The following is a 12,510-nucleotide window of genomic DNA, read 5'->3' on the forward strand; positions in this document are numbered from 1 at the left end:
TTGCTTACACGGTAGGTTTCACGAAAGCCAAGACTAGACTCAGTGGTGTCACATTAGGTGGTCAGACGTGTGTTTGGTTTGCACGATCATCAGCTGCAAGATCGACATTGTTTGAAGTAGGTGAAAGGACATACGGGCGAGAGTCGAAACCCCTTCCTTATTAACCTCCGAAACCACGTGAACTAGTTAACTTTTGTTCTCGATACACGGGTCAATAACCATGGAAGATATATTTCACAATCGTCCGATTCTCATTCAAGCAGTTGAAACAATTTGTACTTTAAAATCGAATTTATTTATTTATTAATACAGTTGAATACTTAAAAATGTGCTGCGAAGGAAAGAAAACGAAAAAAATGTGGCCACACAAAGAAGAAACTAAACGTAGGCTGAAGCCGCGTTATCATATCAAAACAGTCGTATTTATGTGCCTTAATAAACTGTCTATCGGTACAAAAATACATTTCAGGGCACACAATACAGCTTTCGGTATCACAAATAAACCCGGGGTCCGGCCGCCAACACGGACCCTTCTTAAATAATAAACCGAGCACTCGTAAATAAGAATAAAAATGTTTCATAACTGTTAAAAATGCCACTACGTAGTGTTTGTATATATGTTTGTATAAAAGATAACGTCGTTTTTCGTTGAACTTTTTTTATTCGTTTAAATTTTCTCCGTACTGCTAAAGTAAATTCCAAGGCTCAGAAGTGTAACCGGAATACAAACATAACCAATGGTATACTTTTCCTTTTTTTTTTAAGAAACTTTTTTCATGTTACGTTTTTATACAAAATAACAAAGATGTACAAAAGGTAATTTACAGCGAACCAAGGCCATATGCTAGCACAATATATACAGCTGTAATTTAAACATATCCTAGTGTTCTCGTATATTCTTTATATGCATAGCAGTGGAATAAAGCAGACCGGTTGATCAGTTTTAATAATTCGTGTGTGCTAAATATTGGGATGAAGTTCGTATCCTTCGTGTAACTTCCCTCCGTAACAGAAACTCAACGTTTGCCGGTCGTTGGGGTTAAAAGAAGGAAAAGAATGCAGATAAGGCATCACTGCTTGCAGTGTATGATGGGTAGGTTTGTGTATTCAACTTAGTAGCAGGCGTTTGGACCTGAGTCATAGCACATGCATAGATCTCTAAACAGCAGGAGTTTCGGAAAACCACAGTCAGTATGTTCGTCTACGGTAAAACATCGCTAGAAAAGGTCGATTCAAAACGGAGAGAAGAGAGAGAGCCCATTTTTTATCCGGAGAGGGAAGTCCATTAACAAATGAGTGCAACAGTCACATTCCTTCACATTAAAATGTCACATTTGTTCTTCTTTTTCTAGAAGCCTACATGCTTGTTTTCCACATCCGCAGAGATCCGTTACGCCGTCCTGCGAAAAACACATGACCGTGAAGCTAACAAAAAGTCTACTTCAGCTTTTCTGTTTGTGGCCTCGACAGCACATCCATACGGTTACATTTCCCGTTAACTCTTTTGAACATTTTCTCGCTTCTTACCATCTGTAGACAAATGAGGCTACGAATGTCAAAAATGGGATCATCTGTGGCACAGGTCATGCATTCCTTCGACAGTTCGATATCTTCGTAAGTTTATTTATTCAGTTATTTTTGCAAGTCTTCAAGCACCAAAAGGTAAAGAAAAAGGCAAAAAAAAGAGACGGAGAGAAAAAAGCAAACAGGAGAGAGTGCTTTCCTCGTCCTCTGAGATATTTTTGGGGTATGATGCTTCAGCCCAACGGAAGATGAATTAATACTTTGTGTTGAAAACCCTTCCCCTCAGAGAAGAGAAGTGGGAGAAGGGGAGGATGAAGAAGGGAAGCGCTCTTGCTCGCCGTTCACGTTGGGTAACAGACCAGCTGTTGCTCTCTTCAGAAGTGATCGATCAGCACGGACACACAGTTAGCACCCACAAGGTAGTTGGGGTCTCCTGGGAGACACTTGTTTTGCCAGCATTTGGGGTCACCTGTGGAGATATCATCAGGGGTTAGATCATGAGAAATGAGGAGACTTTTGACTGCCTGTTCACACCAAGAATAGTAACAATATAACTAAAAAGCTTAAGATTGTAAATTGATTGAAGGTTAGAGATAACAAAAACTATACAGAGGAATTATATCGTTGGGATTACAATCCGATCTGATGAATGATAAAACCCAATCGAAATCCGTTAAAGGGCATTCGTAAAAAACAAATTGTACGGAATTTTACCGTTTTTTTCTCCAGAATTTTTTATAGTTTTGAATCTACAGAAACAGACTGCAAATGTACAAGCTGGAAAGACGACATGTAACAAATTACGGCATGTAATTTCACTTTACGTGAAAAAAAAAATTTCAAGTTCAGCTGTTATTGCTGTTTTTTTATCGTTTTTTTTACATTGGGTGTGTGCAGTATACCAGCTTAAAAAAACGTTATCGGTCGTTGGTCTGGTTGCTAAAATAGCAATTATAATATTTATCTTGATAGTTATTGGTTCTTGGTGTGAATGGGCCTTAACATTGAACTTTAATACAGTTCTGTACACGTGAATTCGCTTTACAGGAGTGACACCCAAATTCCGCATCTGAGTCTACGGTCAGATAATGCAAGTGTAGTAATCTGTGTATAGCGAAATTCAGCTCCGCATTTGAATTGCTACATGATAGTTCGTTCACGATTACAATCCCAATATTTCTAAACAAATGTTTACGGATGTTTTAAATTAAGCATTTGCAATAACATTTGTCACTTTGTTAAAGAACGTCTGTATTTAAATAAACAAAAACTGAATGGCTATGGCACTGAAAATAAAACATATGAATTAATTCACATACTATTTACAGTAAATTAAAATTAAAAAAGGAAATAAGAAAATTAAGATAAAATATAACTTTTTTAAGCAGTAAATGCAGAAAATTAAACAAACATTATATATCGCAGCTGTCCTTCTAAAATATATTCATTCCTTACTTTGTGGTTTTTCTTTTTTGCCAAAAATCTTTATTATTCACAAGTCAGATGTTGTCGGCTCAACCAATATGATTAAATGCACTTCGATAAAGCTCTTAATCTTTTACTACTATTTTTTTAATATGGGATACATTTACATATTGTTACACCTGAACTGTGTAGTATGTATTAAACCTCACTGAACAACTTGCTGATTCATTTCTTTTCCTAGATAGCTATTCGACTGTAGTGCTGCTATTGAACTTCAACTGTATGTCAAATAGAAAAATTAAAAACCACTATTGTCATCACTCTGTCAGACATCAAAATTCAAGTAGGAGTGACTTTCCATACACACAGAAAAGTTATTTAGGTGATTCCCTCAGTTTTCACTAGACCCTTATTGTGTGTTGTAAACTACAGTGTGTACTACTAGTGTCTCACTATTCCAAATGCATAACACATCATTTCATGGATCAATAAAACACGAGGATTAAAGACAAAAGAAACAATAACATTTGTGTTTTGAGATGGATGAGAAAAATGCATGAATCGTGTGATGCATGAGAGGTTCATGTAGAGAAACCAAAACAAAACCCAAAGCAAAGATGAATCAGCCCTTTCCAGACCGACACCAAACGACCCATTAAAAGGACAGAGAGAAAGTACGGCGTACCCGACGAGGAGTCGGAGGATTTTAGAGCAAAAGACCAACCATCAGGAGTCATAGACGCACAGTGTGGTAGACGCAGTTCAACAGGCTTCAGGAACTTCAGACCGTGAGGGCCGCACATCACCAGAGGACTCAGCAGAGTTTCTCCTGGAAACACACACAACAAAATGAGCCGATCGTATTTATGACTTTCGCATTTTGTATCCGGCCAGCTTTCGTCCAAATAAATCCCCGAGCAGACTGCATAAGCTAAAAACAAAAAGTCGTGAAACAAATCAAACCTTTCTCTTTGTCCAGAGGGGGCAGAATGCTGTTGTCTCGACACACTTTGAAGTAAATCTCCTGTTCCACACTATCAGGGATGGCCCCTTGAGGAATAATGATGCTGACTCCCGTCTCTATAGAGCTCAACACTCCACCGTTACAGTTAAATACGCCCCGCGCCGTAGCCACCACCGTGTGACCTTCATCATCATCATCCTCATCCAATGCACTCGGGCTAAAACACACACACATTGGTGAATGATTCAGTATATTAGAATCTGGTCATGGCAGATGATATTGACGTCATCTTACCTCACGGGAACAGCTTTGGGAACAGCGTTGATGTTGTTGTGCTGATATTTGGGCCTGTTGTCCATGGTGCGCGTGAAGGTGTCCACCCCGCTGTCTGTGTCCAGGGGCTGCGGCGAGATCTGAGGTTTCAGGTTGTTGTTCACACTGGGCTTGGACTGAGTGTCATTGGGAAGCAGGTTGTGGTTGAATTTGGGGCTTTCGAACTTCCTCTCAAAGGGCCGGGCGGTGCTGGTGTAAGGTTTGGGACGTAACGGTTGTAGCTAGTGGGGATGCCCAGCGTTTTGGGAGGGGCATCGGTGCCGTTGATGGAGGACTTGGTCTGGATGGGGTCGTCCCGAGCGGGGGCTCTGAGAGCGGACAGGTCCGGTCTGGCTTTGGGAGAATTGTGAGGATCCGGGAGAGAATTGACTGGAAGCAAACAAAGACAGAAAACAAATAAGCCTATTCTTTCCATATTTTGAGATTAATTTATTACGTTCATAAACGGTTATATTTGACACCACAGGTTATTAATGGTCTTACCTTCCATGTTGGTGAGTTTGGGCAGGGAGGTGGGCGGAGCTACAGGGGTTGGCTGGCTGTATGGAGCAGGTGATGGGTTGACAGACGGCAGAGGTTCGTACCTCTTGTCCACAGGGCTAATCTTCTCTACAGACTCCGTTCTGATGCAAAAAGCAAAGAAGAGTAGCAAAAAATTAGCGTAAAGTTTAATAAAAAATCTGAGTGTATAAACCAAGTAAATCTTGACTGTACCTTGCGAATGGATATGCTGATATCTGAGGTTGAGAGGGTTTGGCCGGCTCCTGGAAGCGATTGATTCCTGGGTTGGGCTGACTCATGCCCTTGCTGTCAAAGCTGCGCCGGTCAAAGTAAGACAGCTGCTTCCTGTAATACTCTTCATCTTCTTCCGGGTCATAATGGTTGCGGATCACATCGTCCCCTACGCGGCTCTGAGGTTTCTGAGGCTCTGGGGCTCTGGAGTCAGAGGGGTGAGTCATTTAAGTAGCAGAAAATAAAGATGATAATCAAAATGTTAAAGGTATCAAATATTTAAAAGGGTGATGTAAAATAAAGTGTTAACATCCACCAGAGGGCACTGTGGGATTTCGTATGTTTGAGAGCATTCCAATTGTTTACCACAAAAGAACAAAAAAATGCTTGTTTGCAGGTTTCTTAAAATATTGATAGGTGGATTATTGATTACAATAATTTACAAAGTACTTTATTAGCATACATTTAGCTGGCATAGACTAGATAAGGGACAAAAGTTGATGAGTGTGCCAACATGAACTATGAATGTTCCAGAAGATCTTGTTTGCTTCCAAGGAAATGTGAACATCTAACTTTTTGCAAAAATGTGCTACCATGCTCAATGTCACAATATTGACCAATATTTTCATTGAATGATTTGTAAAAGGATTTCATGTGTCATCTTTCACATTGCTGTTGGGTGACTTCATGTCATTCTTGAAGTTTAATTTGTTGGAATTTAAAAGAAAAGCTGATTAAATGCTAATTTTGAGGGCTTTTATCCTAATCTTTCTGTTTAGAACATACATTCTAGATCTGTATGTGTTGCATTAAATCTAAAGGTCAATTTGAATCATGAATTACACAAGGCAGCGGGAAGCAACTATTTGATTTATTTAGCAAAGACATTTTAGAATCATGTTGCCTCTGTCGAGGATAATGTTGATCTCTGTTTGAGGCAATATGTTGTCATACCTGTGTGATGGTTTTTCCTGTTCTAGATTGCTGAGTGAGTTGGCTTTCAGCACAGGACCAGGGGTGCTCGCAGGTTTGGGGATGTCTGCCGGCTGAAGAGGAAGGCACATCCAACACAATTTTATTCACAAAAAACCCTTTTAAAATCATTTGAATAGTGTCAACTTGCTGTCATCCCGATTCAGAATCACACCTGGTACATTGTATCTTCAAAAGAAATGCAAACCAGACACAGAACGTACCCTCATTCCTGCTGGATCTCCAGCGTCCTTCGCTCGATCTACAGACACAGAACGCTTGTTCTCGAACATTTTGACCCTGTTGAGCACAGACTGGGGCTTCATGGCAGGATCATCATCATCGCCGTCTTCCCTGGGGGGAGGAGGCAAAGGTTTGGAGGCAGCCGGGTGAGAAAGTTCCACCGGAGCCAAGACGACCTCAGGTTTGGGAGGCGGAACGGGAGGTTCCGAGTTCATTAGAGGTTCGTGCTGAGCTGGTTTGTACACGCGGTTCGGAGGTCCCGGGTTGTACGGCGGTCTCATTCCAGCATCACCGTAATACTGCTTAGACAGATCTGGGGAGCGATGTGAGTTTCCTGGGAAACCGTGCGGCTCGGGTTCGTAAGGCGAGCGAGCCTCGTAGGAGGTTCCGAGAGGGGGAGGTGGTGGCTCGTCGTAACGCACTGGCGCGGGTTTGGGGTGCCGTGGCCGGTTATCGTAACCCATAGGGGGCGCCCCATCGTAGTGAGACTGAGGTGGGCTAAAGTCCCTCGTTGGACCGTCTTCGTACGGAGAGCGGAGGTCGTAACCCACGGGAGGCTGGTGGCCCTGAGGGTAGTTGGACGTGGGCGGTGGTTGGGGTGGAGTCTGCTGCTGGTCGTAAGGTGGCCACTGGTCGTTGTAGTGAGGCACACGGTTATCGTACTGCAGGTGCGAGTCGTAGTTGTGAGGCTTTTGTTGTGTGTAGCCGCCACCGTCATAGCCGTAAGGCGGATGGTCGTACTGGCGGTATGGCTGTTGGTCCTGGTAGACAGGCTGGTGGCTGTAGGAGAGCGAGGTGGGAGGGGCTAAAGGCTGCTGCTGCGGGGGTGGAGGAGGCTTCACGCCGTGGTTCACGCGGACTGATTCGTCTATGCTGTACAGATCCTTTTTATACATCTGTGAGGGACAAAACGTAAACTGTTAGCTAAATATAAAGACATTTGAGCCAGATTTTGAAAGAACAACTCTGAGATGCAAACATTTTAAACAGGTTTCAAAAAAGCGCTAACATTCAAGTACCAGATTCGCATTTCATAGTAATAACAGCAGTGCTTGCAAGGCAGCAGGAAAACTATTCAAAGTTTGTTAGAAACTGTGTGAATGTTTAAAGGGACAGTTCATCCCCCCCAAAAAATCGTAATTTATTCACGCTGCTGAATTTCTTTCTATCTTCTGCAGAAACACAAAAGAAGATATTTTAGAAGAACATTGGCAACCAAACAACATCGGCCCTATTTGACTTCCATTGTATGGACGTAAAACCACCAAAACATTTTTCCAAATATCTTTTTTTTTGTATTCCACAGGATAAAGTCATATAGTGATGACAAAAGTCATTTTTGGGTGAACTGTCTCTTTAAGAGTTGCTTTGCCACTGTAATAACATGCGTTTCAATTTTTTGTTGGTTATACACGAGAATAAACACATAATGCGACACTGTCTTTTGTCATGTCTACACAAGAAGAGACCAACAACAGAACGTACAAACAAAAATGTGGCGTTTATGTTAGGAGTGGTTAGTTTTGTCTTGTGTACATTGTGTCCGATGTTATTGTAAAATAGTTAGACATGGATACTAAATTTCTTTGACGTAAAAATGTTTTACATAGATTTATTTTTTTATTTAATTTTTTCGCAGGACAAAAGACTAAATGTGCTGCCCTGCAAGTACTATAATAATACTCACACCTTAAATAATAAACAAAGCATTACTGCCTTATTCATTTTGCCATAAAAAGAAGAATCTTATCAGTCTACTGCACAGCTCTACATTTCTACAATTTGATAAGAAGCCCTTCAAAGTTGACATAATCTTAAGTAATTGTCAAATGGATGATAAAATCCGATAAAAGTCGACCGTCAATGCGTTCAATTCATGTTATGAAAGGCTCCTTCTCAAACTTCAAGTATAGCCTGAAGACAGCAGAGCCGTAAAAGGTCCAACGCCTTCTACAAGACAATTTAACAGAGCGAAAATCCTCCTACATAAAGTCTTCATGTCGGAGAGAAAACACTGAAGACGTTATGCAGAATGGGTTCTGTTGTTTTCCTTTTACATTTCTGTAAATACTGTCTGCAGGTTAATCCAACATGCAACTAGTGAAGTCCATTCTTGCAAATCAGGGAGAGGTCCGTTTGCAATAAAGTGACACGTCTACAGTGCATCTAGTGGCCGCCCCCTACGGCTGTGATTCACGTCAAAGCCAAACGCTACCGTCACAATCTGCTATCACTATCAAAAACTAGGGCTGGGCGACATAGCGGGGAAATTACCTCTCGATATTTTATTAATCAGTATTTATATGGATATTTATATGTGTGCTTCCAGAAAGCATTCAGACAGCAGTCTGATTCAAACAATGCTTTTCCTCTTACAATTTACACATTCATAAATACTGTACCAACATCAGCAATAAAGTGAATCATCATGACAGAAAGACAGTACTGTACTGTATTTTAACTGTGATCAGCGTGCAGCTGAAGAAGTTTAACCAGAGGATATTATTTATGGGCTATAATATATTGACCTACATTTTATTATAGGCCAATACCGATAACATAAAAAATGACAATTTATCGGCCGATACCGATACGGCCGATAATTAATTGTGCATCCCTAATAACATGAACATACTTAAGAAAAACATAATATATCAAAAATAATAAAGGTTTATATATAATTTAAATGATTTGTAAATATAAATAAATACATCGTAATGCTTATGTTTTTAAACATATATGTGTTTGTTTCTGTGCTTATAAATCCAAATTCAATATGCACAGTGCACAGACATGTATTTTGTAAACACAGACTTTTATTCTGGTTTCGATTAATCGCGATTAATCATCGAGTAGTCCTACAACTCTAAAAGTGCTACATGCCGTGCTCAGGAATGGTTTAAAAACGCTTTTTATACGTAATGCAATAACAGAAATAACAGAGAAGTGTGATAACCGTGTCCTGAAAATCCGATATTGTGATAGATCTAGGTTATTTTATAAATTGTGAGAAAATGAAGCTTTAGGAAACATTTAGCGGCCGAAAACTACCCAAACACATCCAAACGTGGCAAATCAGATACATAATACATTTTGCTAATATATAGTGAGTATTCAATACATCGCCCAACCCTACTACACACACACGAGCTGAAAAAACATCATACATTAGGAGCCATGCAAGAGGAGGAAGTACAGGCCGACAAGTGAGGAGACTGCACTCCTACGCCTTAGGCAAATGCAACGGGCCGTCGTCCTCCTACAGGCCCACTGTGATGGTGCATGTGTACCAGTTACACAGTCTTTGTCGTGTCAGAGGAACAAACACACCACACGCATGGGGTGGGCAGAGCATTCATGCAGACAGTGGAGTGGGAGGAGTCAAAGAAAAAGTGGTAGAGACAGGCAAGTTTAAAAAGAGTGCTGAACCGGGCCGCGACGGGGCGGGAGTGGGTCCAGCTTCCGTTGTTGCCGGTACCTTTGGATCTGGGCCATGAGGAAGCGACTGGTGGGGGTCGTGTGGTGGGGGCTGAGCGAGCTCGGGTTCGGGCAAGGGGTCGGGAACGGGGGCAGGGCTGTTTAGGGAGTCGGCCTGAGGGGTGACAGGCGGCTCCTCTGGGTTCGTACCCACTAGTGGCGTGGCGGGTTCGACGGTAGGGGACGTTGCAGCCACTGATGAGGGAGGGGGTGGTGAGGCCAGAGCGGCCTGAGTTTGCTGTGGAGTACGGGGCAAAGAAGTTACAGACAAACGTTGCTAACAGCACGGCTAATACAAGTGGCTAGGACCACTAAAGCATCCTATTGAACAAAGTTTGTCAGTTAAAGAAAAGAGGATGGCCATGTAATATTAGAGGTAGAAAATACAATTTTACATTTTTAACTAACACGTCTCAATACAATGCTCAAACATAGTTAAAGAAAGACAGAAGTTATGATTTGTATATGCAAAGCAACTGAAATTAAACACAAAACCAGTTTCGTACCTGCTGTGGCGCTGCCATTTTAAACCCGGCGGGGTCGATGCGATTCACCGGTTCTGCTTGGGCTACAGCATGCTGGTAGCTCGGGTACCCTGCTGGTTCCTGGATGACCGGCGGGTCCTCCCGGACGGGCTCGGATGACCGTGTAATGGCCGGCTCGCTTGGCAGGCCCACCTCATCATTCATGGTCTCGTCCAGCTCCTGGTCGGTGTAGGCCCCGCCTTCCGTGTCCGTGTCTTCGTAGTCGGAGGTGTGGCGGCTGTCGGTGCTGTACATGCTGTACTCGCTCCCTGGCGCCGAGAGGTAGGACAGGCGGTCGTCGTGGATGTCGAGGTCATCGTCAGGAGCGCCGTCTGCCTGCAGGCGGAGAGGGGGTTGGGAGGGATGATTAGGATGGGTTTGATGACCCGCAGCGGTAGAAATGAGATGAAGGGATAAAAGAGTGGAAACTAATGCAAATCATTCTCATTGGACTAGGGTTACACAAGTTTTTTAGTCATGTTCAAATTGTTATAATCAATTTGCAGAGGCAACTATAAGCAAGCCATTGATGGGGTTGTGTCAGACTCAGGCCACGCCCACAGACCACACAATATTGCCAGAAGCAGTGTGCACACACAAGTGGAAGACGGTATGGATGCATCCTGACCCATTTCATAACACAAAATTATTGTGTGTAACTACATTAACTTTGTGTGTAACTATTCTGTGTAACTACATTAACTTTAATTCAGAATTGCAATAAAAAAAGAAGTTAATACACAGGACACAGAAAAGTAACTTTCATTACTTTAAAAAATCTAATATTAAAGTGTAAATTGAAAAAATAACGCATTCCTTAAACCAGCGGTTCTCACACTTTTTGGGCTCGAGTACCCCTTTTTATGATTTCTTCAAGAAAAGTACCCCTTTGACCAGACAACAACATTTTACCTTAAAATTCAGTGAAACAGTAACAGAGTCAAACAGTTATTAAATTTCAATTTATTAATTTATTTTCTATGCATCTCTGTGCAGTCCTAATTTCATATATAAATACTATTATCATAATATATTGATTTTCATTCATGTCAGTTTCTCTCGCGTACCCCCATTTGAGAACCACTGCCTTAAACAATCAAACATTAATGTGTCATTTTACAAAATAACGCATTCCTTAAAAAAATCTAATAATAAAGTGTAAATTTACAAAAAAACGCATTCCTTAAAAAAATCTTATAATAAAGTGTAAATGTACAAAGTAATGCGTTACTTAAAAAAATATGATTGTGTAAATTTATTAAATAATGCAATACTTTAGTGATTGAATATGTGATGCATGTTAATGCGTATCATCATTAAAAATCCAGACCTTGTAGTCAATTAAAGAAATCACAAGTGGTCACAGGAGGAACATTTTAGAAGCTTCACTAGCAAGTGTAAATCTGTCACGTGTTGATCCGGGATGTTAATGTCATGTGTAAACAGTAGAGAATCTTACCTTGCCCTCGGAGACCCAGACCAACTGGTTCTGCTGCTGTTGGGTGGTCTCTTTTAAAGCGCCGTACCAGCCGTCATTCATGTTATTCAGGTTAATGGTAGCTAAGAGGAAACAGCAACACAAGTAATTGTAGAAACATCCTCTGAACAATAAACCATTCTTATTACTCAATGCATTTGCAGTACACCCGCTATTTCGTTCCTTCGTTTTGCTTACTGGTGAAGAGGTGATTATTGTTTTTCCTCAGTTTGAGAGCGCGCTCATATAGCTTCCTGGCGCTCTTCCTGGATTCGGAACACAGTCTGGTCCTCATGTTCTTCACTCCCTGCTTGCTGTCCGGATTGAGGAACACCACAATGGGGTACCACTGAGCGTAGTTCAGCCGATCCACCGCGTTGGGGGTGATGTCCAGCACTGCGTGTTTGTCCTAGCAAGCACAAGCAGAATTGTAAAATGGATCAAATCTGAGCAGATGGAAAGTGGGTGCAAATGATCGTAAGATGCCAGTTAACTTAATTATCCGGAGTTCATACTTACTCGGTCAATGATCTGTTTAATGGTATGGAGACGGATGATTCCGGAGCTGCGCTGGTCCGTGCCAGCATCTCTAGGTTCGCTCTCTGGGGGAAGAAGATGGTGTTGTTTCAGAGAACCAGTTTGACTATTGTCCGAGTAGAGAATATAAGCCAAAATGTAATTGCGTTAAACTTACTTGCGAGTTCAAAGAGATCAGTCTCCTCTCTGGACAGTTTCTCTCGTGCCACGTCCGCAATGGGCCCGAAAATGACCACAGGCCTCAGGAAACCAGCTTTTTAGATGGGCCAAAAATAAGTTTAGGGATGAAGCATTTAAATATA

General features: G+C 41.6%; 1 protein-coding gene across 1 annotated transcript in view; it reads right to left on the minus strand.

Annotated features, from left to right (window-relative positions):
• Positions 1–272: 272 nt before the first annotated feature.
• The window catches only part of tjp1b (tight junction protein 1b), a 77,280-nt gene continuing 65,042 nt past the window's right edge, over positions 273–12,510 (minus strand). Inside the window, 15 exon segments of the mRNA XM_056739238.1 lie at positions 273–1,993; positions 3,635–3,778; positions 3,913–4,130; positions 4,208–4,454; positions 4,457–4,615; positions 4,730–4,869; positions 4,961–5,182; positions 5,933–6,024; positions 6,175–7,089; positions 9,672–9,908; positions 10,177–10,530; positions 11,654–11,754; positions 11,870–12,080; positions 12,191–12,273; positions 12,366–12,461. Of these exon segments, the coding sequence (XP_056595216.1) occupies positions 1,899–1,993; positions 3,635–3,778; positions 3,913–4,130; positions 4,208–4,454; positions 4,457–4,615; positions 4,730–4,869; positions 4,961–5,182; positions 5,933–6,024; positions 6,175–7,089; positions 9,672–9,908; positions 10,177–10,530; positions 11,654–11,754; positions 11,870–12,080; positions 12,191–12,273; positions 12,366–12,461 (3,314 nt within the window). The 3' untranslated portion in view covers positions 273–1,898.

This window comes from Triplophysa dalaica, chromosome 24 (assembly GCF_015846415.1).
Source record: "Triplophysa dalaica isolate WHDGS20190420 chromosome 24, ASM1584641v1, whole genome shotgun sequence".
Classification (NCBI taxonomy): Eukaryota; Metazoa; Chordata; class Actinopteri; order Cypriniformes; family Nemacheilidae; genus Triplophysa; species Triplophysa dalaica.